The sequence below is a fragment of the Ochlerotatus camptorhynchus genome, unplaced genomic scaffold, assembly GCF_037179485.1.
Source record: "Ochlerotatus camptorhynchus isolate MF236.1 unplaced genomic scaffold, CSIRO-AGI_Acam_v1.1 ptg000657l, whole genome shotgun sequence".
Classification (NCBI taxonomy): domain Eukaryota; kingdom Metazoa; phylum Arthropoda; class Insecta; order Diptera; family Culicidae; genus Ochlerotatus; species Ochlerotatus camptorhynchus.
The window spans coordinates 426,189-449,410 of NW_027041136.1; the positions used below are offsets into that span (position 1 = coordinate 426,189).

At 38.2% G+C, this 23,222-nt stretch overlaps 2 protein-coding genes across 5 annotated transcripts in view; one reads left to right on the forward strand and one right to left on the reverse strand.

Moving 5' to 3' along the window:
- The window catches only part of LOC135714514 (uncharacterized), a 110,337-nt gene extending 100,467 nt beyond the window's left edge, over nt 1-9,870 (forward strand). For 3 of the 4 annotated variants that reach the window (XM_065237887.1, XM_065237888.1, XM_065237889.1), the window contains 7 exons: nt 1,635-1,762; nt 1,828-6,335; nt 6,404-6,609; nt 6,686-6,970; nt 7,029-7,303; nt 7,370-7,472; nt 7,531-9,870. In XM_065237887.1, the coding sequence (XP_065093959.1) occupies nt 1,635-1,762; nt 1,828-6,335; nt 6,404-6,609; nt 6,686-6,970; nt 7,029-7,303; nt 7,370-7,472; nt 7,531-7,717 (5,692 nt within the window). In that variant the 3' untranslated portion in view covers nt 7,718-9,870. The remainder of the gene's footprint in view (nt 1-1,634; nt 1,763-1,827; nt 6,336-6,403; nt 6,610-6,685; nt 6,971-7,028; nt 7,304-7,369; nt 7,473-7,530) is intronic. The other variant, XM_065237890.1, reaches the window with a different exon arrangement.
- Nucleotides 9,871-17,856: 7,986 nt separating this feature from the next.
- Rpb5 (DNA-directed RNA polymerases I, II, and III subunit Rpb5) lies at nt 17,857-18,901 on the reverse strand. The gene is made up of 2 exons (XM_065237885.1): nt 18,655-18,901; nt 17,857-18,593 (listed from the first exon to the last, which is right to left on the reverse strand). Exons 1-2 carry the CDS (start codon nt 18,798-18,800, stop codon nt 18,107-18,109), a joined length of 633 nt encoding a protein of 210 aa, XP_065093957.1. The 5' UTR covers nt 18,801-18,901; the 3' UTR covers nt 17,857-18,106.
- Nucleotides 18,902-23,222: the final 4,321 nt, after the last annotated feature.

The following is a 23,222-nucleotide window of genomic DNA, read 5'->3' on the forward strand; positions in this document are numbered from 1 at the left end:
GTCATTAATCGTCTACTTACTAATTTTTCCGCAAAATAAGTGCTAGATATTCGTTTCTATTCTTCGATTTTTATGGGTTTATGAATTTTTACTGATTCACACATTCACTTTCTTCAACGTCAGCTGAATGTATTCGGTGCAGTTTAAACAGAATGGCAGTGAACCCGAGCAACGCTGAAGATAAAATTGAAATCAAAATTATCTGTTATGATGTAACTTATTTTCAATACTCCAGTTGATCTCATTTTGGTTGGCTTAACACAGCAAAAATGAGAGCAAAATGTTACAATGTTGAATCAAACGGAAAAGTAAACCTGCTATCAATTAAATCAATTTGATTACTGATTTTGCATTCATGTTGTTTAACTGAATACGGGCCTGGCGTAAATGGTTAGCATCTGTTAGCATCCATGCTTCTCACGCTGAAAGACTTGAGCTCAAATCTCACCTCGGGCAAAACACGAATGACCTAAAATGTGTTATACAAAACAAATAAACAATAATCGCTATGAAGAGCTTTGAGTGTGTTGGTTTATTTCCTCTAAATTCCGTTATAATTGCTTATCTTTTGACAGATACACGTAATTCGTCTACTACTTGCAGACTTCATCAGTGGCAAGTACTCAACACCACTTGAGTACTTGGCACTGATGAAGTCTGTAAGTAGTAGACGAAATACGCGTATCTATCAAAAGATAAGCAATTATAACGGAATTTAAAGGAAATAAACCAACACACTCAAAGCTCTTCATAGCGATTATTGTTTATTTGTTTTGTATAACACATTTTAGGTCATTCGTGTTTTGCCCGAGGTGAGATTTGAGCTCAAGTCTTTCAGCGTGAGAAGCATGGATGCTAACAGATGCTAACCATTTACGCCAGGCCCGTATTCAGTTAAACAACATGAATGCAAAATCAGTAATCAAATTGATTTAATTGATAGCAGGTTTACTTTTCCGTTTGATTCAACATTGTAACATTTTGCTCTCATTTTTGCTGTGTTAAGCCAACCAAAATGAGATCAACTGGAGTATTGAAAATAAGTTACATCATAACAGATAATTTTGATTTAAACTGCACCGAATACATTCAGCTGACGTTGAAGAAAGTGAATGTGTGAATCAGTGACATCAGTGACATTTCGAAAGCTATTTCTTATGTTCGAAAATCCCTGTGTTACCGATCGATCGGTTTTCGAGCAGAACTCAGCCACGGTTGTCAAAATTTAACTTCTTGTCCGTCAGAAATAACCATGCTCGGATAGCAGGGTTAATCAATAACTTTCCATCTGTCAAATTTTAACCAAAAGTTAAAAAAATTCGCCAAATGGTTCAGAGTCTTAAGACTACATCTACGTCGCACAAATTATGAAGCATGCGGTGCGATTTGCGGATTGCAGGGAATATTCAACAGAGTTGCATCTGTTTTCGACTTTCATCTCTTCCGTGATGCACTTCGTCGAAAGTTTTCTTCTGTTTTTCGCCCGCAGGAGTATAGCTGACTATAATATATGTTTTTTTTATGTTATGACCATGCGTGAATGTATTTTTTATTATAGTTTATAAGGTTAACATCAGTGTAAAACAACAATAAAACACGAAAGTAGCCGTATTTAACACATTTCCCTTTTGCAGATGTAAAATCACATCAGTTACGTGCAGTTGCGATACAAAGGACATCTTCTGGTGTCATCATGTCGTTGCTCTGGCTCTGTATAGAATACGTAACGCAGAAACCGTTAAGCTCAGAGTTCCTATTTCCGGTAAGTTGAATTAAGTTGTTTAACAATCCTGAATGAGATTATGTGTATTTCCATGTATTTTATAGAAACGCTTCTGCAAATGAACCGTCAACAGTTGCAAAAGTTTATTCAATACCTGATCTCAGAACATCATACAGAAGTTTTACCAACTGCCCAACGGTTAGCCGATGAAATTTTACAGCAAAGATCGGAGATCAATTCGATATGCGGTGCACCTGACCCAACAGCCGGTGCATCCAAAGACGATGATCATTCTTGGCATTTAGATGAAACACAAGTTTGTGAAGCTGTCAAGACGTATTTAGGCCAGGGCAGTTACTATTACAGCAGCAAGCATCTAAATTCGCTTTTCGGTAAGGTGCGAGAAATGCTGAGAGCACAAGATTCAAACGGTGCAAGAATGCTAACGCTTATTACAGAACAGTTTCTAAATGATCCCAGACTGGTGTTATGGAAAAATCACGGGACACCAATGACGGAGAAATGCCGACAATTATGGGATCAATTAGGTGCACTGTGGGTTTGCATTGTATTAAATCCAAAATCCACCCATGCAGAGCGGCTTCATTGGAAAGCTCTTTTAGAGAAATGGTCCAAAAGTGAAGTTTGTCCACAAGAGGATCCCGATTTGCGTACCTCCACAAGAGAAAGTATTCGAGAGCGATCGAACCGTGAAAGAGAGCGAGACCGAAACCGTTTCTTTCGGGAGAACAATCTCAGAAACATGATGTTCTATAATCAAAACAATATTAATCCTAACGATCAACATCGAAGAAATTATAATGAACGGAACATGATTGACAATATTATGGAAAGGCATAACAACGTTCAAAACGACAACTATGATAGCTCAGAATCGGATTCTGATTCTGATGACGAGATGGAAGAAAACAATGATGCAGAAAACGGTGAAAATGACAACAATGGAAACCAAAACGTAGCTAATGAAGCAATTCCGGATCATATGGAGGAAGAAGTTGACCAAGTGCATAATATTTTACAAGATATTAATTTTGGTGTAAATCCTGATATAGGCAAACAAGAAGTTAATGACTATATAAACTTGAATTTAATGAATGAGAATAGTAGCCTTAATCCGATCCTTCCGGACAATGACGATAGCTCAAGAGAGTCTATGGATGGCGATAATGACAATCCAATGCCCGGACCCAGTGGAATCACTACGAATAAATCTATTAAACAAGATAACTTCTTCAGAGGGAATCCCTGTATCTGTGGAGAGCAGAAATGTGAGTGCAATCGTCCTGTCTTTTTTGATGAGATCAAGCCTGGAAAATTCTTCGATTGTGAAGCATCCAACTTCATGGTTACTGAAGATGCTAACCAGGGCTGTGAGCCATTAAAAGTTAATGAGCACGATATATCAACTGTAGAACTTGAGACTGGTGAAGATAAAAACGAAAAGCACTGTGATATTTTAGAAAAGGAGAATAATTTGAATACGTTTGAAGATCTCGCGGTACCTGGTCCATCCGGTTTGTCAAGATTATCAATAGCTTCAGTCTCTACTGTTCCATCAACAGCCTCGTCTACAACGGACGATTGTAAATGTCATAATGATGGTGACATGATGGCAAGTACTTGTGGTAATAGTAGTAACAATAATCAAGCCAGCACTTGCAATAGCAGTGGAGATAAATCCGAAAAGTCTGAAAACCTCACTGAAACTAGTCAATCTAATGAAGAAAGGCAACCATCGGCCCTGAGGGATAATGAACTGAACAAAGTAAACCAAAACGAAGCAGAATTAGATGAGCCTCAACCAGGTCCTTCAAGAGGGCCGGATTACGTTGGTAAGCGTACGCAGAATGCTGTTAATGATCGTAATAATGATAATAACGGTCGACCTTGCAAGCGTCTTAAATTAAACAATGGTAATTGGGTGGGGAAAAATGCTAACAAAACTCCACGTACAATTTTCCACAAGGCTTTGGATGCAGTTAACATGACATGGGATAATGATCATCTCAAATTCATTCTTGAATCTGATAGTTATTCCATCTCGAGCCAAAACTCGGTGCAAATTGCAGGCTCTAGTAAATCACTTAGCAATAGTCCTAGTTCAAAATCAAACTTCAATGGCGTTGGTCAACCATTGTGGCATGAACAAATATCGATGACTGCCGCTCGTATCGACTCCTTGCGCTCCCATGGCCATATAGAAGCTGCACTAAGATTATCTGTAAGTGTAGTAAGGACGATGAGAGAAATACAAAGAGATGCACAGGCGTTGTGGCACCGTCATAAACCAAAGATTGCCGAGGTTAAAATAACGGAGCCTGTCTGCAGTTGCCAAAGTAAGAAATCAGTAGAGCCCTACCCAGCAGCTTCATCGTCAACGCCAGCGGTGCCGGTAATTAGAAATAAAGATACACCATCGCAGCAAATGCCCCCACCGCCTGTTCCTGGACCCTCATCATCATCATCGAGTTCTTCGGGATCTAGTAGCAAACTGTGTCACTGCCCTGCTCATCAGCAGCATAATTTCCCAGCTGCTCCTCCTCCTCCACCTCCTCCTCCGCCACAACAGCAATTTCAACAGCATCCACAAATGAAGAAAGACTGTTCAAAATGTCTACAAATTAAATGCTATTACGAATCGGTTGGATCAGCTGGACACGGTTCAAGTGCGTCCAAACATAACTACTACAATAATATGATTCGTAATAGCCGTGGTGGAATGATCTGTCATTCATCAAAATGTAATCCATTCATTCCACCGCCAGCCGAAATGTTCCGTAATCCACAACCACATTGTAGTCGAGATTATCGTTATATGAAATTCAATATGCCGCCACCTCAACAGCATCCACATATGCATCATAATCATCATCACCACCAGCAGGGTATGCCTCCTTTAATTGGACCCCCACAAGCACCGCATCATATGCATGCTACGGGTCATCCCGTTGCACCTCCTCCCGCTATGATGCCTCCACAACACGCGACTAATGAGCATCCTACTTTGGCTCCAAAATGCAATTGCCCGGTTCACAAGGACGAACGCCACGATCCTATTCCTGGACCATCAGGAGCACCTAGTATGGGTCCACCTGTAAATGCAAGTATGCCTGGGCCGTCTACTTCATCAGCTGGGCTACCGCCACCTTTGGCTCCATATCATCCACAAGATGTGCTTCAAAAGTCACACATGCCATGTACGCAACATGACAAAACGCAATGCTGTACCAAAAACATATGCTGTAAAATGGCAGCCCAAGCAAAGCAACTAGAAAAGCAATATAATATGGGTCATTGTCCATCAGCTGGACCTTCGACATCTTCGCAATATATGCCACCACCTTGTAACTGTGGAATGCATTCTAATCCACATGGAATGTTCGGTCCTGTATACAATGGAGGCTCTCCACACGTAATACAACCCGGACCGAGTACATCTCGCTGTGTAATGAAACCCTATGACAGGAACAATACAACATCCTACCCAGATTGTGATGCAAGCGGAGCTGGATGCTCTTCGAAATCTCTGCCTAAAGCTTCATCCACAGCTATACAGGTCTGTAATTTAGAAACCGCTGGCCCATCAACAGCTACATTAGCAGCAGCAACGGTTACGAGTGTTCCGATCAAAATCCATCAACCGGATTGTGCTCTTAATAAAAAATCCATAGAATCAGCTAACATGAATAATAGTTCTAAATCAAAAGCAACTGCTTCTAATGGTTCGTCGAAAGCTTCCTCTTTACTAGATCCGATTAAAATAAACCGCAAACCAAACTGTCTATCAAAATGTATTGACTGCAGCATTGGTTGTGAAGTAGAATTTCCTTTGGATGCCATAGCTTGCATTTTTGACTGTTTAACAGAGGCATGCATAATGCCCGAAGCTATGGTTAATGAAATCAGTCGCATGGCTTATGAAATTGGAGCAAATGGAAATAGCCAAAATAATGCTACAGCTCCTGAGGATGTCAACATAATTCCACCCAAATATCGCCACATTCCTGTGCCAGGAAGTAAGGATAAATATGAAACCTACCTAACGCTGGCTTTTGAAGCAGCAATACTAGCTTTAAGTAAGCAGCGCATTATGCCGCATGGTCTGTACGCTCAACACGTGATATGCAAGCAACAGGATCAACTGATTTCCCGTTTGAGAAACATAGACCTAGATCAGATGCTGATCGATGTGCTGAAGAATCTTAGTATCCAGTTATTAGATGGTGGCCCAACTAGTGGTCTTGGAGAAATGATACATCCTGAGTCGGTTCCTATGCACACTTTGGCCAGATTTCTGTTTGCATCATTGCTTAATCAATATTCAGACTTGGCCTTCAGCATTGGTTTGCGAGCTATGCGTTTTCCCATTCTCGAAAACGTCACCGAGGGTTCAGTCAATGGAATTGAGATGCAACACAATAACTTCATGCATTCGCCATATCCTCGTTGGTGGACTTTAGGCCACTTAGAGACTCAGCAATGCTCACTCAGCTCAACAATGCTTAGTGCTGCCAAAGGAGATACAAAACGGTTATCGGCAGTGCTTGAAAATGCTCGTCGAAATATACACAGCTCGTCGCATTTATTCAAGGTAAGTTGTTGTGTGAGAGAGATGGTACTGACAGTCAAAAAAATTTGATGGTATTCTTCGCATTTCAGTTGGCACAAGATGCATTCCGATTTGCCACACCCGAAAACAATCCCCGCAGTCAAACGCTACTGGGCGTTGCCTTCGAATTGGGCCTGCAAGTCATGCGTATGACACTGACATGCCTAAACTGGCGTCGCAGAGAAATGGTACGATGGCTCGTAACGTGCGCTTCACATGTCGGACTCGAGGCATTGATGTCGATTATGCAAAATTGGTATGAATTTTGCTCTACTCATAAACCTTGTATGCCAGAGCAGCAATGTTGACTAATTTGTTTTCTCTCGTTTCAGGTATCACCTCTTCACACCAACAGAAGCAACAGGGCCTGTTGCGACTACGATAATGTCACATTCAACGATCATGCGATTGAATTTGAACTTCCGGCAGCAGGATGAGTTATCAAACTGCGCCCGAACGTTAGCTCTGCAATGTGCAACTAAAGATCCACCAAATTGCGCTCTAAATGCGTTAACTTTATGCGAAAACGATGCGATGGCCTTTGAAACAGCCTATCATATTGTCATAGACGCAGCTATGCATATTATGACTTCTAGTCAATTGTTTACCATTGCTAGGTAAGAATATCCTTCCCATTTGCATCGCAGTTTGGTTAATAGGCACTGTAAATTGTAGGTATATGGAACACAGAGGTTACCCATCTCGAGCGTACAACTTGGCAATGCTTGCTATGAAAAACGTACAGTTGGCATACAACCAAGATACCCATCCGGCAATAAATGACATCCATTGGGCATGTGCTCTGTCTCATTCGCTGGGCAAGGCAGAACTGTCCAAGATGATTCCTCTGGTGATTAAGAATGTTCAATGTGCCACCGTTCTATCGGATATTCTACGCCGATGCAGTGTACCTACTCCAGGAATGCACAATTTTAGTACACATGGTAGAAGTAATTTATTGAACAAATCCATCAAAGGAAAATGTTGACAGTATACCTCTTTTTTATTCTATGCAGGCAACAGTATGCGGCAATGTATGAAATTGAGCTACGATAGAGAACCACTTAACCAACTTCTGGAAGCAGCTGTTTCTGCCTACGTGAATACAACGCATTCGAGGTATGTATTTATTACACATTTCATAAAACTCTCTTTTTATCCCTATTTTTTTTTACAGGTTGTCTCATATATCTCCAAGGCACTACAGTGATTTTATAGATTTCCTCAGCAAGGCAAGAGACACCTTTATGCTGGCTCGTGATGGACCGGCACATTTTTCACGTCTCATTGAAAATATCACCATTGCCTATAAAGGCAAGAAAAAATTGGTCCGCCAAGTAAGACAGCGATTTCAATTTGTCTAATAAAAAATATTGTTTCATAATGCATTATGTAATCCATTGTAATGGGCATTTTGCACCGCGTCAGAATCCTGTACTAAAAGAATTGCTTAATGCTGCTAATTGTTAGTGTTGATACCAGTTTTATATAAATCAAAATTGGATTTTGTAACTAAAACGGAAAAAAATCAGAGCGATTCTTTTTAGCGCCGTCTACAGTGCAAAATGCACAAATTTGGTAGAACTCTTCTCAACTTCTTCGTCAGTTGTTACGCTTATCATCATCAGGGAACGTTCAATTTCGAATGATGCTGCATCATGCCTCATGTTCTAGGGCACATAGTTCGGTGCCCCAGGATTTTAGTTACCCCATGACGATTATAGGTATATAAACTGGCGGACTCGTATGACGTCCTATATAAAAAGACAGAGAAAGAAGTCACAAAAAAGTGGAAGACAAATGACAAAATCCATAGGTAGAATAACAAATTAATGACAAAAATTGTTCTAGTTTTGATTATCCATCGATATTAAACGTGTTACTTTGCTTAATTTTATTCTTACAGAAACCTTCAGTATTATTAACAGTAATAGTGTTCTTCCACTTTTGTTTTCACGATTTTCGTTACTTGTTTAGCCAACTATTCTATTTTGAAAATCTTTTACCTCTTCTTCCCAGTAAGTTTTTTTTGTTTTATTCAATCATGATTTTGCTTAGCAAGAAATGGAACGTGCAAAAGTTGTTAACTAATGTGCGAATAATGAGCTCTAAAAGCTGGATCGGAATTAGGTTTGAAATGACGTGAATAAAGTTTCTATTACTAAACAGATACTGTAGTGAAGTGATGTGTAGTGTAGACAAATAAGCTTAGGTCATGACTTCCATTTTTATAACTAATGCAAATATAATAAACGACATAAACTACTTACATGCTAGCAAGTATAATAAAATATATCTATAGACAATTATCGAAACAAAATCAATAGCTTACAAAACATAAAAATAAATAATCAAATACTAACATTAAGGAAGGAGTTACTATTGATACCAAACCATCTGATATGTGGGGATACTTTTATTGTAAGGCTAATACGTACGAACTGATCGCCGAATGGTCCTAGTAGATAAACGACAGTACTTTATGTTTAGAAACATAATCATCACGTGCGGTATCTCACTAATCAGTTAATCCAATAACAAAGCCAGCCGTTCTGTGTTTATTTTTTTTAGGATTTTCAATAAAACTTGTGCCACCATATCTGTGCCGAATAATTGACTTTGATAGATTTCAGTTCAATTGAAAGACAAAGTAACGTTTAGTATAATTTCATCAATTTAGTTCAAATACCTCAACTATTTATGTAAATTGATTACTAGATAAATTTACTAAGTTATATTTTAGTTTACCTTGAACTAATTAGTGCTGAAAACTAATTACCACCTACGCGCAGATATCAAGAACAAGAAATAAATTAAATAGGAATAGAATAAAATTTAACATAAATACCTGTACGCAGAAATAGCAGCCTACATAGCAAGATATTGAAACCTAAAACTTGTTCAAAGAATGCTGAAATTACGATTTCAGCTCAATGCATCATACAAAACACATGCAAATATTTACTGCCAAACAAAAAACTAATCAAACGATGATACCGATTATGTTAAAAATAAAAAGTTGAACACTGTAATAAACAAATAACGTACATAATTAATCATGTCAGTATTGCTAACTTGCGATAAGTAAAAAGAAATGCTTGAAATTTTTCCGTAAATTCTACTTTCCAACACTTGTTATTTTATACCCAACGCTAAATTACAACAGGACAATTTCTGGGAACATTGTATCTGCTTTTGTCAATATTCTCCATGATTATGTATACATATTTATTTCTCTTAGCACTATTCCACAAATTCAATTAATCTTCTGGTACCGCAGTAGGTAGCTTTGAATTGTTTGCATTATAAATGTAAAAAAAAAAAACAAAAATACTCCATGAAGGCAATTTTCAGTGCTATTGGTAACAAGAATGTTTGTATTTCTTTATTTTCGTTGGAATGTGAGATTTATCTCAGGTATTGTAAAGTTTAATTGACAAACAAAATAAAACTTCGGTAAACAGATTAAAAACTAATGCGACATACCCAATTATACCAATAAACGAACATGATAAATCGCACGTCGACCATTGTTTCTTTATATCACAAGCCCGAAGGTAGCGGAATAAAAACTACCACATAACGTGTATTACTTTGGATAGTCCTAGTTCTAGTTTTGTTTATTTGACCTGCCTAACCTATACTTGTTTTACAAAGGTATAAGATTATTTACGATACCAACGGCAATATAGGTATTTTTAATCTGGACTTGGACTGGACAATTTCGAGAACGAAAGGAAACCTCGCGACCAATTACTTGAAAACAAAAACGTATTTATTCATTGAAAAGATAACAAAATGTAAATTTGTTTGATCTTTTTGCCTTCTTGCGTCTGCTGCATTTCGCGATCGGATTTGGAGTTTTCTAGGAGTTAATCGAGCATGACTGTGTCTTAAGGTATCAATGGGGTGTAAGTATTGTGATCATTACGACAATTCAATAGAACAAAAATTGAATATTTTTTTGTTATTATTAATGATTGTATGACATTCCCCCGAAAGCCATTCCCCAGAATGCTATTCCCCAGAATGCACCATTCCCCAGAAAGCCATTCCCCAGAACGGACTATTCCCAATAAAACCATTCCCCAGAATACACCATTCCCCAGAATGGACTATTTCCCTGAAAAATAGATTGTTCCATTTCCGTGATTTTTTATTTGCTTTTGTCGTACTACAGCCCTTGTTGTTACATATTATAACCATTCTGGACAAGAAAAATGTCATCAAGATAGATTTTTTGCATGTTATAGCTCTCTTTTCTGTACAATAAACACGTACCAACTAAAAAATAACATCAGTGTAGTTACATTTTCAACTATATTCAATGCACTAAACTTGATGTAATCACGCACAGTTCGAAAAAGTAGTGTAAATTTCTGTTCAGTATGATGCACATAAATGGAGCGTCACATATCATATAAGTTTACATTATATCATGTAAAGTTCTAAGACATTTCATGCAATGCAGCAAATAATGTATATAAAAGCCCATTGTTGTAAACAACATTGTTTACAAGTTGCTCGGTTGCGTGAAATGAAATACAAGATTACGTGAATGAATGTTTACATCACTATTAAAATTCAGAATTTTTATCTGTGTGAGACTGACATCCCTATCCTCTACAACCTACAAGCAACAACTGGTAGTAGTCAATATAGTCGCTATATTCATAATCTAGCGGAGAGAAATTCCATCTAGCAAAAAAAGAGAACCAATTCAAGATCTTTTAAAGGGGCCAACCAACAAATGAAAAGGGGCTCAAATTTTATAATCAAAACTAAGATGGTTCATTCCTTGCAAACCGAACGCAAATCAAAAGCATCGTGGAATAGGAAAACGTTCCCCAAGTAAATTATTATGTTCACGGAACCGAATTTTGTTCATTTAAATAAAAAATAAAAATTTCATTCTATAAACATATGAATAGTTCAAAATAAATAAAAAACATGTTTGCAACAAAAATATATATGTTTGAATTAAAGTCAAAAGCATGTTTATTTCAACAATCTAGAATTTGGGTAAACAATTTTTAGCGTGCCCTGCATTTTTTCCTTGTTTACATTCGGAAAAAAAAAATTGCCCTTGCTTTACCAATAAACTGAAAACGGCCCGCAACAAAACCGAAGTCATGGATGCAGAAACCCACCTAGGTAAGTGTCTTTACAAAGGAAAACGAAAATCCGAAATGGATTTTGAATCTATTCCGGATCCTCTAGCCAGGGGGATAATGTCATTTCTTCCTGTTTGCTTCGAGCTTTTATCTTTAATCTTCTCTCCTGCCATAAGCAGGTCCGAAACATCCTCCTCATTTGCACCTGCCTTGTGTTCTTGCTCTCTCCGTAATTGTTTCCACTTCTTTCCGCTTCGAAACTTCAGCAAGCTTTATCATATTCACACAATCCTGACTCGACTGATGAATTTGTTGGATCAACTTCTTACTAAAATCTCGACTAAAATCAGTGCTGTATTCATCCTCCTTCCTTACCGAACTCAACGGTTTCTCCTCATCCTCATCTTCTTCCGATTCCTGCATTTCCAATCCTACATTGCAATCAAACTGAATTCGGGATCTTCCTGCAGATCCTTTTTTTTTTCATCTCTTGGCAATCCATTTTTCTGCTTTATCCTACATTCAAATGCTAATATAATTTAAAATTAAGTATGTTTCTTTCAAACATAAGAAGCATGTTTAAAATAAACATATTTATTTTTGTTCGCATAGTTGTCAAACCAAACAAAAATATTCACGTTTATTTTCTTTTTTTTTTTTTTTCATTTGATTTGTTTTTTCCGTCGATCTTGTTTTCCGTGCTGAGCACCAATGCTACCGACGTGCCAGGAAGGCAGCTCCCACACCTGGACCACAGACAAACAGACGTAACTCTTCATTGTGTATCTTCGTTCATGCATTTAACGGTTGATTTGAATATTATCAGTTCCGCGAACTACTCGCCGCAGCGCTGGCATCAGATCACTTTGACGTTTCTAGTTTCTATATATTCTTTATACTTTTATGCAATATTGTTTACGAGTTAGCGAGCAAGCTTGTTTTCCGCGAGAAGCCAGATAGATGTCGCTACTGAGGTTATATGTTTTGAGATACTATGTTTTCAAGAACAAGTTTTTCAAAGAGTTACGTCTGTTTGTCTGTGCCTGGACCCTACCTATCGACCCATCAACTCATGAACCGGGGACCAACGGCTTTACTTCCCATCCGAAGGAAGGCGTGATCAGAGATGTTATGCCTCAGAACATCCCGGCGGCGCCGACTGGGATTGAACCCAGGCCTGCTGGGGTGAGAGGTAATCACGCTTACCACTACACCACCGGCGCCGTTACACGTTTATTTTCAACACGAATATTTTTAAAATAAACGTAACATTATTTTTATTTTAAACATTAATATTACATGACTTTAAACATGGAATACGTTTGAAATAAACATTGTTTATTTTTGTGGCCAGAACAAACTGAGTTTATGTTTAAATTTACCTCAAATATTTTTGTTTCAACAATAAATTTTTCTGCGTGTTGTTATGTCTACACAAGCTTTAAACCGCGAGAAAAGTGTTCCCGGAATTTAGGTCGCAAAACCTTATATGCTCTTATCTGTTGTTGGTCGTAATATGCTCGATTGGTTCCGTTATTTGGCAGTTCAATTGGTTCCACGAAATTATATCCGCCAGACTATGAATATAGCGACTATAGTAGTCAATATAAGCGAGGGCTCAGACTGTGGGTCCAGCCTGACAACGCATGCATGCGCATGTGTTACCATGGAAACCAGCCATGTTATATTAAATTTGAATACTTTGAAACTTACACTACGGATATGACATGCCAGGCCCTTATTGGATGTAATACAATGGCCGCAATGATTATTTTCCCTTCTTTTGATCACAAACTGGTCTTTCGTATTTTTTGACGTAGAACTACGTCTTTGTCGACTATACTGGAGTGCAAATCAAAAAATATGTGTGGTGAAGGAGTGTTAGGTTTTGAACGCTTGTAACTTTGTCATTTATAGATGAAATTAAAATCCAAATACGCCAATCGATACGATATTACATTACGAACCTGCTGAAATTAATATTTTCCCAATTTTTCTGTAGTTAAACCAACCGGTGAACACTCGTGTTTATTTCAGTTACCATGGAGACGTAATTTGTGATTAGCCCCGGTCCCTTTCAAATTGTATCATTATTTATGAACGGCCTTATATTTGAAATGACGTTTCACATTCATCTAGTGATGTCCGATTTTCATTCGAATAATCGTTTAATCGATTAACGAACCGAAAAGTAAACTATTTATAATCGGTTAGATCATGCCGATATAAGCATTAACATCTCCACAGGATCATCACCGATCGTTTCAAATATGTGCTGCACTCTCATTGGTGGAAAAATAGCAGCACAGCGAACAAAAAATAATCGATTAGTTGTTAATCGAGTAATTAAAAAATGGGACATCTCTGATTTTGGTGTGATTGTTTTGATAAAAATGAGCGCAAAATTTCATCTCTTCCGAGGGGGCAGCAAAACCACAAAATTACCTTGAATACGGGGGGTTCTCATTGGATGAAAGGGACCGTGAAAGAAGACACTAAAATAGAAAGTTTTTCTTCCGACAGTTTCATCTTAGTATTCATCTTTGGTTAAACTATTGACAATGTACAAATGATAATTTTATCACTGTTTTCATGAAATAAGCCTTTTTCCCAAACCCAGTCATCATAAACGAATACCACTTGGTTGCACATCATTCTGCTTTAGCATGAAAAGATATAAATCAGCGCTGCTCTCCTGCCTCTGCTCATTACCGCTTCGGACGGTGTGGCACTAGGTCTTGCAGAAAGCAGGTCTAAGTCAGCGGCTAAAGGTGGATCACGACGTGTCCACCACAATGAGGAATGAGACTTGATCTTTGGGAATGAGACATGTAAAACCCCCTCCCTCTTAACAACCTCTACCCTTAACAATAACCTGAAAAAGACATGGACTTTTACGATCATTTTTTCCGGGAAATAAATTTTAAGCAAACCACAATTACGTATAAATAATTAATTTTTTACATGCAGAGCCAACATTTTCAAAAAACAATTGCTTAACAGGAGACATACACTCGATGGATTACCAACAAGTGGCTGTAAAACATATCTATATATGCAATTATATTAACATCCAAAATCCATCCTATTTTACATATTCTGTACAAAAGAAACTTTCTGCTCCGCCCCATTCATAAAAAAACGGCGGGAAATCCTGTCAGGTTCGGTTGCACATCGTTCTGCTTGATCCTCAAAAGATATAAAACAGCGCTGCTGTCGTGCTCATTGTCGCCTCAGACGGCGTGCTACTTGGTCCTGCAGCAAGCAGGACCAAGTCAGTGGCTAAAGGTGGATCACGGCGTGACCATAATGAGGAATGCGACACAATGAGGAAAAGAAATGTTTGTAAACCCCCTCCCTCCCTTCACAACAACCTCCCCCTCAACATTAATCCGAAAAAGACACTGACGATCACTTTTTTCCGGGAAATAAATTTTAAACAAACCACAATTATTAGTAAAAACAGAAGTTTTTCCCCTTAATTTCTTCCCGCACCATAACTTTCAAATTTGAGAAAAAAAAAATTGCTTGAAAGACATATTCGATGATATTATGTTGATGAATTACACACCACTGACAGTAAAAGTAGTAGTAGTAAAAATTCGTTTATTTCTGTTGATTATAGTGTATACATTGATTTTGCATTTCAATTGATTAGCCTATCTGGCTCTTCATCTTTGTTCATTGGATATTCTAATTTAGTATTTGCGTATTTCATCTAGTTAACAGAATACCCCTTGGGGTATTGTTTTAAATGAAAAATTAGATAACCTACCTAACTACGAGTCTAACTTAACTAACGTGCCAGATCACGCATGATTTCAGACAGGTGTCTCTGAACCTTTCCAAGGAAACCGTTCGTCGCTCTTCGAGAGGCTGAAGGCCAGCCAGGCGGTGAACCTCAGAATTTCGGATCCTGGACTGTTTAGGATCATCCTAAGGATCTTGTTCTGGAGTTTTTATGTGTTCCACACATGAATTGTTGCAACGTGATGAACAAATCAATATCTATGTGTCGGCCAGATACTTAATACACAGACAAACAGACGTAACTCTTCATTGTGTATCTTCGTTCATGCATTTAACGGTTGATTTGAATATTATCAGTTCCGCGAACTACTCGCCGCAGCGCTGGCATCAGATCACTTTGACGTTTCTAGTTTCTATATATTCTTTATACTTTTATGCAATATTGTTTACGAGTTAGCGAGCAAGCTTGTTTTCCGCGAGAAGCCAGATAGATGTCGCTACTGAGGTTATATGTTTTGAGATACTATGTTTTCAAGAACAAGTTTTTCAAAGAGTTACGTCTGTTTGTCTGTGCTTAATATATGTACATATAAAAACCATGCGTGACCACACATACTATTCATTTGCGTATAAATTTCATGTGTACTTCTGAGTGGATTCTGTTTATGTGTGGTCAAATGAAAATCATGTGGAATTTCACATTAATATATTTGTAAAAAAAAAAATGTTTAAATTGTTTTGAGTGAACCATAACCGAAACATTGAAATACTTGAAAATTTTAAGATAAAGTATAATAGTCAAAAATGCATGAAAAATATCAATTTCGTGTGGTTCTACGTCGTACTGCGGTCGCGTCTAGGACACAACACTTTAATTTTTTAAATAGATCATGATAAAAGGTCTAAAGGAGTAATATTTGAAAATGTTGGTTCTTTCAATAAAATACGAAAGAACAGCTCATAATAAAAGAAGGAAAAATCATCATTTATTGGATTTTTTTTTATTTATTCAAATATATTATATATTCATCCAAAAAACATATACACCCAATATTGATATTTTACAAAATGAAAACAATGAAAAACAATTTGGAGCAATTTGAAGCTATGGTATTCGAATAAATTAATGCGTAATTTAATAAAAATAACAAAATTAATACTATGTTCTTCTTCTTCTTCTTTCCTTTATTTAACGTCGGTCTCTGTTCCACAATCTAGTGCCAATCACCGACGGACATCGATGACGGCAATCGAATGTGCAGGAAGGCAGCTTCCACACCTGCGTAGGATATCGCACCCATGCACACTTAATCTAGCTCGGTAAAATCTCCAACAGCTGATAACCTCGGCATTTACTTTTGCTGATATCTCTGCAAAATATCTGTTTGTTAGCTGATACATCAGCAAAATGTTATTTGTTAGCTGAGTCTCGGCAACTGTTTGACTGAATCTCAGCAAAATGAATTGCAGAATTACTCGGCTGTTGGAATCTCGGCGAAAAATTTTAAGTGTGTGGGCCGGGACCAACGGCTTTACTTCCCTTCCGAAGGAAGACGTGACCAGAGATTTTTATGCCCCAGAAAAATCCCACCGACCTCGGCTCGGATTAAACCCAGACCCATTGGGGTGTTAGACAGCAGTCACGCTTACCACTACACCACCGGCGCCGGCAACTTCTTCTACAACATATGATGAATAGATACAATGGCATTTCTGCCGCACTGGCGCTCCCAGCTCACAGAGCTTTTTGACGTTTAATCGGCGCACACTAATGCACCATTTAAATTGAAGGAGTGCGAGCAAGAAGGAAACAGATTAGTGGGAAAACAATCATCCATTCATCCCTGAGTGCAAGATAGAGAAAAACGATTAAACGTCAAAAAGGTCTACTGGCGTACTTTTAATAGAGATTTTCCCTTCTTTCAAACATGAGCTGTTCTTTAGTTTTATTATTGCTTTCTGGCTGATCCTTCAATTTCTGGGAAATGGTACATTCTGGGGATTTTTTGATTCGTATGTTTCGCAAAGGATTGTTTTACTGTAATTGAAAACTCAGCTGCTATAACGGCGCCGGTGGTGTAGTGGTAAGCGTGATTACCTCTCACCCCAGCAGGCCTGGGTTCAATCCCAGTCGGCGCCGCCGGGATGTTCTGAGGCATAACATCTCTGATCACGCCTTCCTTCGGATGGGAAGTAAAGCCGTTGGTCCCCGGTTCATGAGTTGATGGGTCGATAGGTAGGGTCCAAGGTGTGGGAGCTGCCTTCCTGGCACGTCGGTAGCATTGGTGCTCAGCACGGAAAACAAGATCGACGGAAAAAAAACAAACCAAAGGAAAGGGCAGCAAAACCACAAAATTACCTTGAATACGAGGGTATTCATTGGATGAAAGGGACCGTGAAAGAAGACGTTAAAGAAAGTTTTTCTTCCGACAGTTTCATCTTTGCTTATAATATATCATATCTTGATAACTTTTTCAAAGGAACGTATCAGCTTTTGTAAACAATGCATTTGATCGTCGATTTGGCGAGATATGATATATCAAAGTAGATAGGAACTTGTGACATGTTCGTCCAGTACTGAACCCCAAAACAATGCAACAATAATGCACTACGTGTGCTTTTCATAAAGAATTTATTCATTACAATAATGCATTTCTTGTCAATACAGAGCTGGAAAAAGGCCTAGCAGTTTTTGTAACCAATGACTTCTCTCGATGATTTTTAGGAATTTAAGACACACCCACGTAAACCAACATAATCATCGTGTAGGGGAAGTCCCACTGGATACGTCAAACAAATGTCCGCCATGTTTCGTATTGGCGAATTGTGTACAAAAGTTGTTAGGCCCGCTTTTCCAGCCCTGTATTGATAAATATAGCAATTACTTATTTAGCATACTAATCGGTAAGAAATGTACCGCCCAGCTGTTTCAGAAGGCCGAATAATCTTGACCACCTGACCGCGCTTCAAACCAAAGTAACGGGCCACTGGATCACCGGCCTGGATTCTCATCAACATGTTTTCCTTCAGTTTGTATCGTGCCAAAAGTTCCTGTTTTTCTTCCGGTGTCATTACCACATGTTCCGGAACAAGTTCATGTTCGGTGATATTGATTAGTAGTTCTGATTCAAGGAACTGCTCCAGAATATACTTGGGTGCCATGTCAACCAGTGATTGTTTAGCGGACGGTGTCATTCCGGCTTGTACTACTACGACAGCACGATGAATGTTTTCCTCTTGCATTCGGGTACAATAAGTCTTGATTGTTTTGATGCCTATTTTCGGTTCTTCTGGAAAAAAGACGAACATCTGATCCGTCGGATCGTCGTTGTGGGCTACCAAAACAATCAAATCCGAACGTGCTGGTCGTTTTTCACTATGAGAAAATAAAATATTTAAATTTCCCAATTCTTCGGACACAGATTATCCAAAATTACCTCGGTTTATCGCCAAACTGCTCCTTGAACTGTTCCAGTGTTTGATCCAATTCATCTTGGGTCACAAGATAACCTCTATCGTGACTAAGTTGCATGACCGTTTTCCGAATTCTCCATAGCTTGTAGGTTTCTGCATCATCATCCATACTTGATTAATAGTTTTGCTGGTGTTTATAAAGCACAAGACTTCTATTGCTTTTAAGGAAAAATAATTTCATATAGGTTTATCGCCCTATATATATCGGCGATTGCAGTGGAACGTCAAAATGCTTTAACTGGAGTACACGCACTGTAACTGGAAAGGACCCATTAATTGGTACAATTTTTCCCATTTTGAAGTAAAGTAGGTTAACCCATTAAATGGGTAAAAAAATTACCCATTAATGGGTAACTAATACCCATAAATGTGCAATTGTTACCCATTAGTGGGTAAACGGTATTAACAGGGGGTGGAAACTAACGATTTTAAATTGATTCACTGCTTGAGTAGCCTATTGGTCCCAAGTACTTCTATGGCGTACCCCATTCTAGTTGAAATTCTATTACTACACTATGTTTGTTTTGATTCGCTATGAAAGTTTGACAGATAACATCAGGGGTGTGTGGATTCATGCAGAACATGCAGGGGTGAGTGAAATAGCTTGGGACTGCTTGGGACCGTTGTTCTGGTACTGAGTGAGCCAAAAATAATAATGATTTTCTTCGGGACCCAGTGGTCTTAGAGTTACCTCTATGGTATTAATAACAATCAATACGAAACTAACGATTTTAAATTGGCTCACTACTTGACTAGCCTAGTGGCAACAATCAATACGAAACTAACGATTTTAAATTGGCTCACCACTTTAGTAGCCTATTGGTCCCAAGCAAACGATTAACGTACCCTATTCTTGTTGAAATTCTATTACTACACTATGTTTGTTTTGATTCGCTATGAAAGTTTGACAGATAACATCAGGGGTGTGTGGATTCATGCAGAACATGCAGGGGTGAGTGAAATAGCTTGGGACTGCTTGGGACCGTTGTTCTGGTACTGAGTGAGCCAAAAATAATAATGATTTTCTTCGGGACCCAGTGGTCTTAGAGTTACCTCTATGCTAGTGGTCCCAAGCAAACGATTCACGTACCCCATTCTAGTCGAAATTCTAGTACTACGCAATGTTTTTTTTGATTCGCTATGAAAGTTTGACAGATAAAATGAGGGGTTATTGGTTTTTCCTTAGGGTCGGTGTATAATGAGTCACGCCAAGAGTGAAGCCAAGTCTACCTATCGAACTGTCAAACCAGCTACCTACACGAAACGAAAATCAATTATTTTATTCATGTGTTTCACTTATACATTTTTGCCAAAGCATCAGCCTTATACATTCCATAAGACAAACCACATAGGTCCTAATAGAATGCATAAATGGTATGTGTGACCATTTATAAAATTCATTTGACACATGATATTCATTAACTTTTTGCAAGGCGTCTGCTTATTAGTTGACTTATACATTTTATGAATAATCACCAATAGAAATTTGCCAAAAGGTATAAGGAGATTTCTATCCGTGTATCGTGCAAAGTAAACAAAAATTACGATGCTATGAAAGGCGAGGGTTAACCCATAGTGGGTATATAAATGGTGATACAGCTTTGTCACTATATACCCTAATAAAAAATAACCATAAACGAACGATAACCCAAATCATTGAACTATTCCATAAATGGTTTGGATGATACCCAGAACACGTCGTTAAGCAAATTAACCATACAATTTTTATTAGGGTAGGCGAGGGGGTCGCGGGGGGAAAAGTGCGGTTTTAGAGCAAATTGTAAACAAACTCGTGCGCTGTCCCATACAAAAATCCAACATGGCTGAATCATGAATTTGACACATTAGAACACCTATATGTAGTCACCTTGGGTAAACCTACTTTACTTCTAAATGGGAAAATAAATTATTTTGTTCATGTGTTTCACTTATACATTTTTGCCAAAACATTCCATATAAGACAAACCACATAGATCCTAAGAATGCATAAAAGGTATGTGTGACCGCTTATACATTTCACTTGACACATGAGCTTCATTACCTTTTTGCAAGGCGTCTGCTTATTAGTTGACCTCGTAGTTGACTAATACCGAAAACAACAAATCAAGAAGACTGGCAACTTTGCCAGAATCCAAGCGACAGATACAGTAGCGCCAACCGGTGAACACTCGTGTTTATTTCAGTTACCATGGAGACGTAATTTGTGATTAGCCCCGGTCCCTTTCAAATTGTATCATTATTTATGAACGGCCTTATATTTGAAATGACGTTTCACATTCATCTAGTGATGTCCGATTTTCATTCGAATAATCGTTTAATCGATTAACGAACCGAAAAGTAAACTATTTATAATCGGTTAGATCATGCCGATATAAGCATTAACATCTCCACAGGATCATCACCGATCGTTTCAAATATGTGCTGCACTCTCATTGGTGGAAAAATAGCAGCACAGCGAACAAAAAATAATCGATTAGTTGTTAATCGAGTAATTAAAAAATGGGACATCTCTGATTTTGGTGTGATTGTTTTGATAAAAATGAGCGCAAAATTTCATCTCTTCCGAGGGGGCAGCAAAACCACAAAATTACCTTGAATACGGGGGGTTCTCATTGGATGAAAGGGACCGTGAAAGAAGACACTAAAATAGAAAGTTTTTCTTCCGACAGTTTCATCTTAGTATTCATCTTTGGTAGCGCTGCGTTTGAGTGAAGGTGGAAGCAACGCATAGAAAAATGAGCAAATTCACAAACCCTTCGTCTGAGGATGTAATCTTTGCTATCAAATTCGTTCGAAGCATTTACCTTTGAGCGACAGATGACGCGATTGTACCTGTCTTATAGCGTTTGATTTGTTGTCTTCGCTAATACATTAAGCGAACCCCACACGGTAAGAAATATTCTCAATACTTACAAGTATTGACAATAATAATGATGATGTGAATACAGAAATATTGTCAATATCGATGTATTGACGTCAATATAAAATGTATTGACAATACGATTATTGTCAATACAAACTGTCGTGTAGGGTCCACTTTAAAGTTTTTATGAATAATCAGCAACACGCTATTTCAAAACTACCCAAATTTGTGTAGATACTACTCAGATTGGTCAAAACTGAACGTACCCAAAAATGGGTAAACATACATTTACCCAAATCTGGGTAAACGTACATGCGACACAAATTGGGTAACGGTTACTCAGATGTTGACATTTGATAAAAGGGTAAACTTTACCCATTTTAAAAGAAATTAGATGACATGACCGCTGCAATAGCTTTATCAAACATAACCTCACCCGACTAGCTCCTCTAGCCTGTTATTGATTGTTGATGTCGTATTGTCGGAATAATACAAACTACGGAATACGACATTAAAATACCCAAAAATGAGCCTTCCAAATAAACGAACTAGTTATAAAATCCCCAAAAACGATACCGTTACAAATGCTAACCATTGATTGAGATTCGATTTTATTAGAGATCTATAAATTAGGAACTACAACAAACATTTATGGTGGTAAGCTCCAACTCGGATTAACTTTTAATACCGTCCCTGTTTGGATGATCTGCAAAATATTTGCTTAAAGCCGCGTTGATTCACTCTGATGTCGACATCAAAGCAGCCGGACATTCTTGATCGGGATTTAATCCGAGGATAATATCAGTTGGAGCTTACCACCATTAGTATCGAGAAAAGCATCACAGAAGATCTCGATAACCTACACTGATAAAATTTCAAAGATTGTTTTTATGTGTCCCACACATGAATTTTTGCAATGTGATCAACAAATAATATCTATGTGTCGAACACATAATGAACATGTGTACACATAAAAGCAATGTGTAACCACACATACTATTCATTTGACTCATAAATTTCATGTGTGCTTCTAGGTGGATTCTGTTTATGTGTGTCCACATCAAAGTCATGTGGAATTTCACATGGAAATTCGTCAATAAAATGTCTGGAATTCTATTAGTGTAGCATTAGGAAAATGTTCAAAGTCCAGAAACTAACATTATACTTACTAGCTTAAGCTTCTGGTAGCATTCGCCATGAAACAGTTACATATACATATGTACATTGTTTAGCATCCGATTAATATTTTTTTTTTTCCTTTGGTTTGTTTTTTCCGTCGATCTTGTTTTCCGTGCTGAGTACCAATGCTACCGACGTGCCAGGAAGGCAGCTCCCACACCTGGACCCTACCTATCGACCCATCAACTCATGAACCGGGGACCAACGGCTTTACTTCCCATTCGAAGGAAGGCGTGATCAGAGATGTTATGCCTCAGAACATCCCGGCGGCGCCGACTGGGATTGAACCCAGGCCTGCTGGGGTGAGAGGTAATCACGCTTACCACTACACCACCGGCGCCGTTTAATATATTTTGAGGATCTTAACTTTTACTGGCAGCGCAACAATCTCCCTTTCATACCTGCGCCATTTTTAACTTTAGGAAAATTTCGATTAGAACTATTTGCCCAGAATCTTGGTAGATTCTACTCGTCAGAACAAAATTAGTT

Excerpts from the sequence above, each read along its gene's own strand:
- Rpb5 (XM_065237885.1), bottom strand. The coding sequence starts at position 18,800 with ATGGATGATGATGCAGAAACCTACAAGCTATGGAGAATTCGGAAAACG. Across the intron at positions 18,594-18,654 it reads CAGTTTGGCGATAAACCGAG|TGAAAAACGACCAGCACGTT; the intron begins GTAATTTTGGAT and ends ATTTTCTCATAG.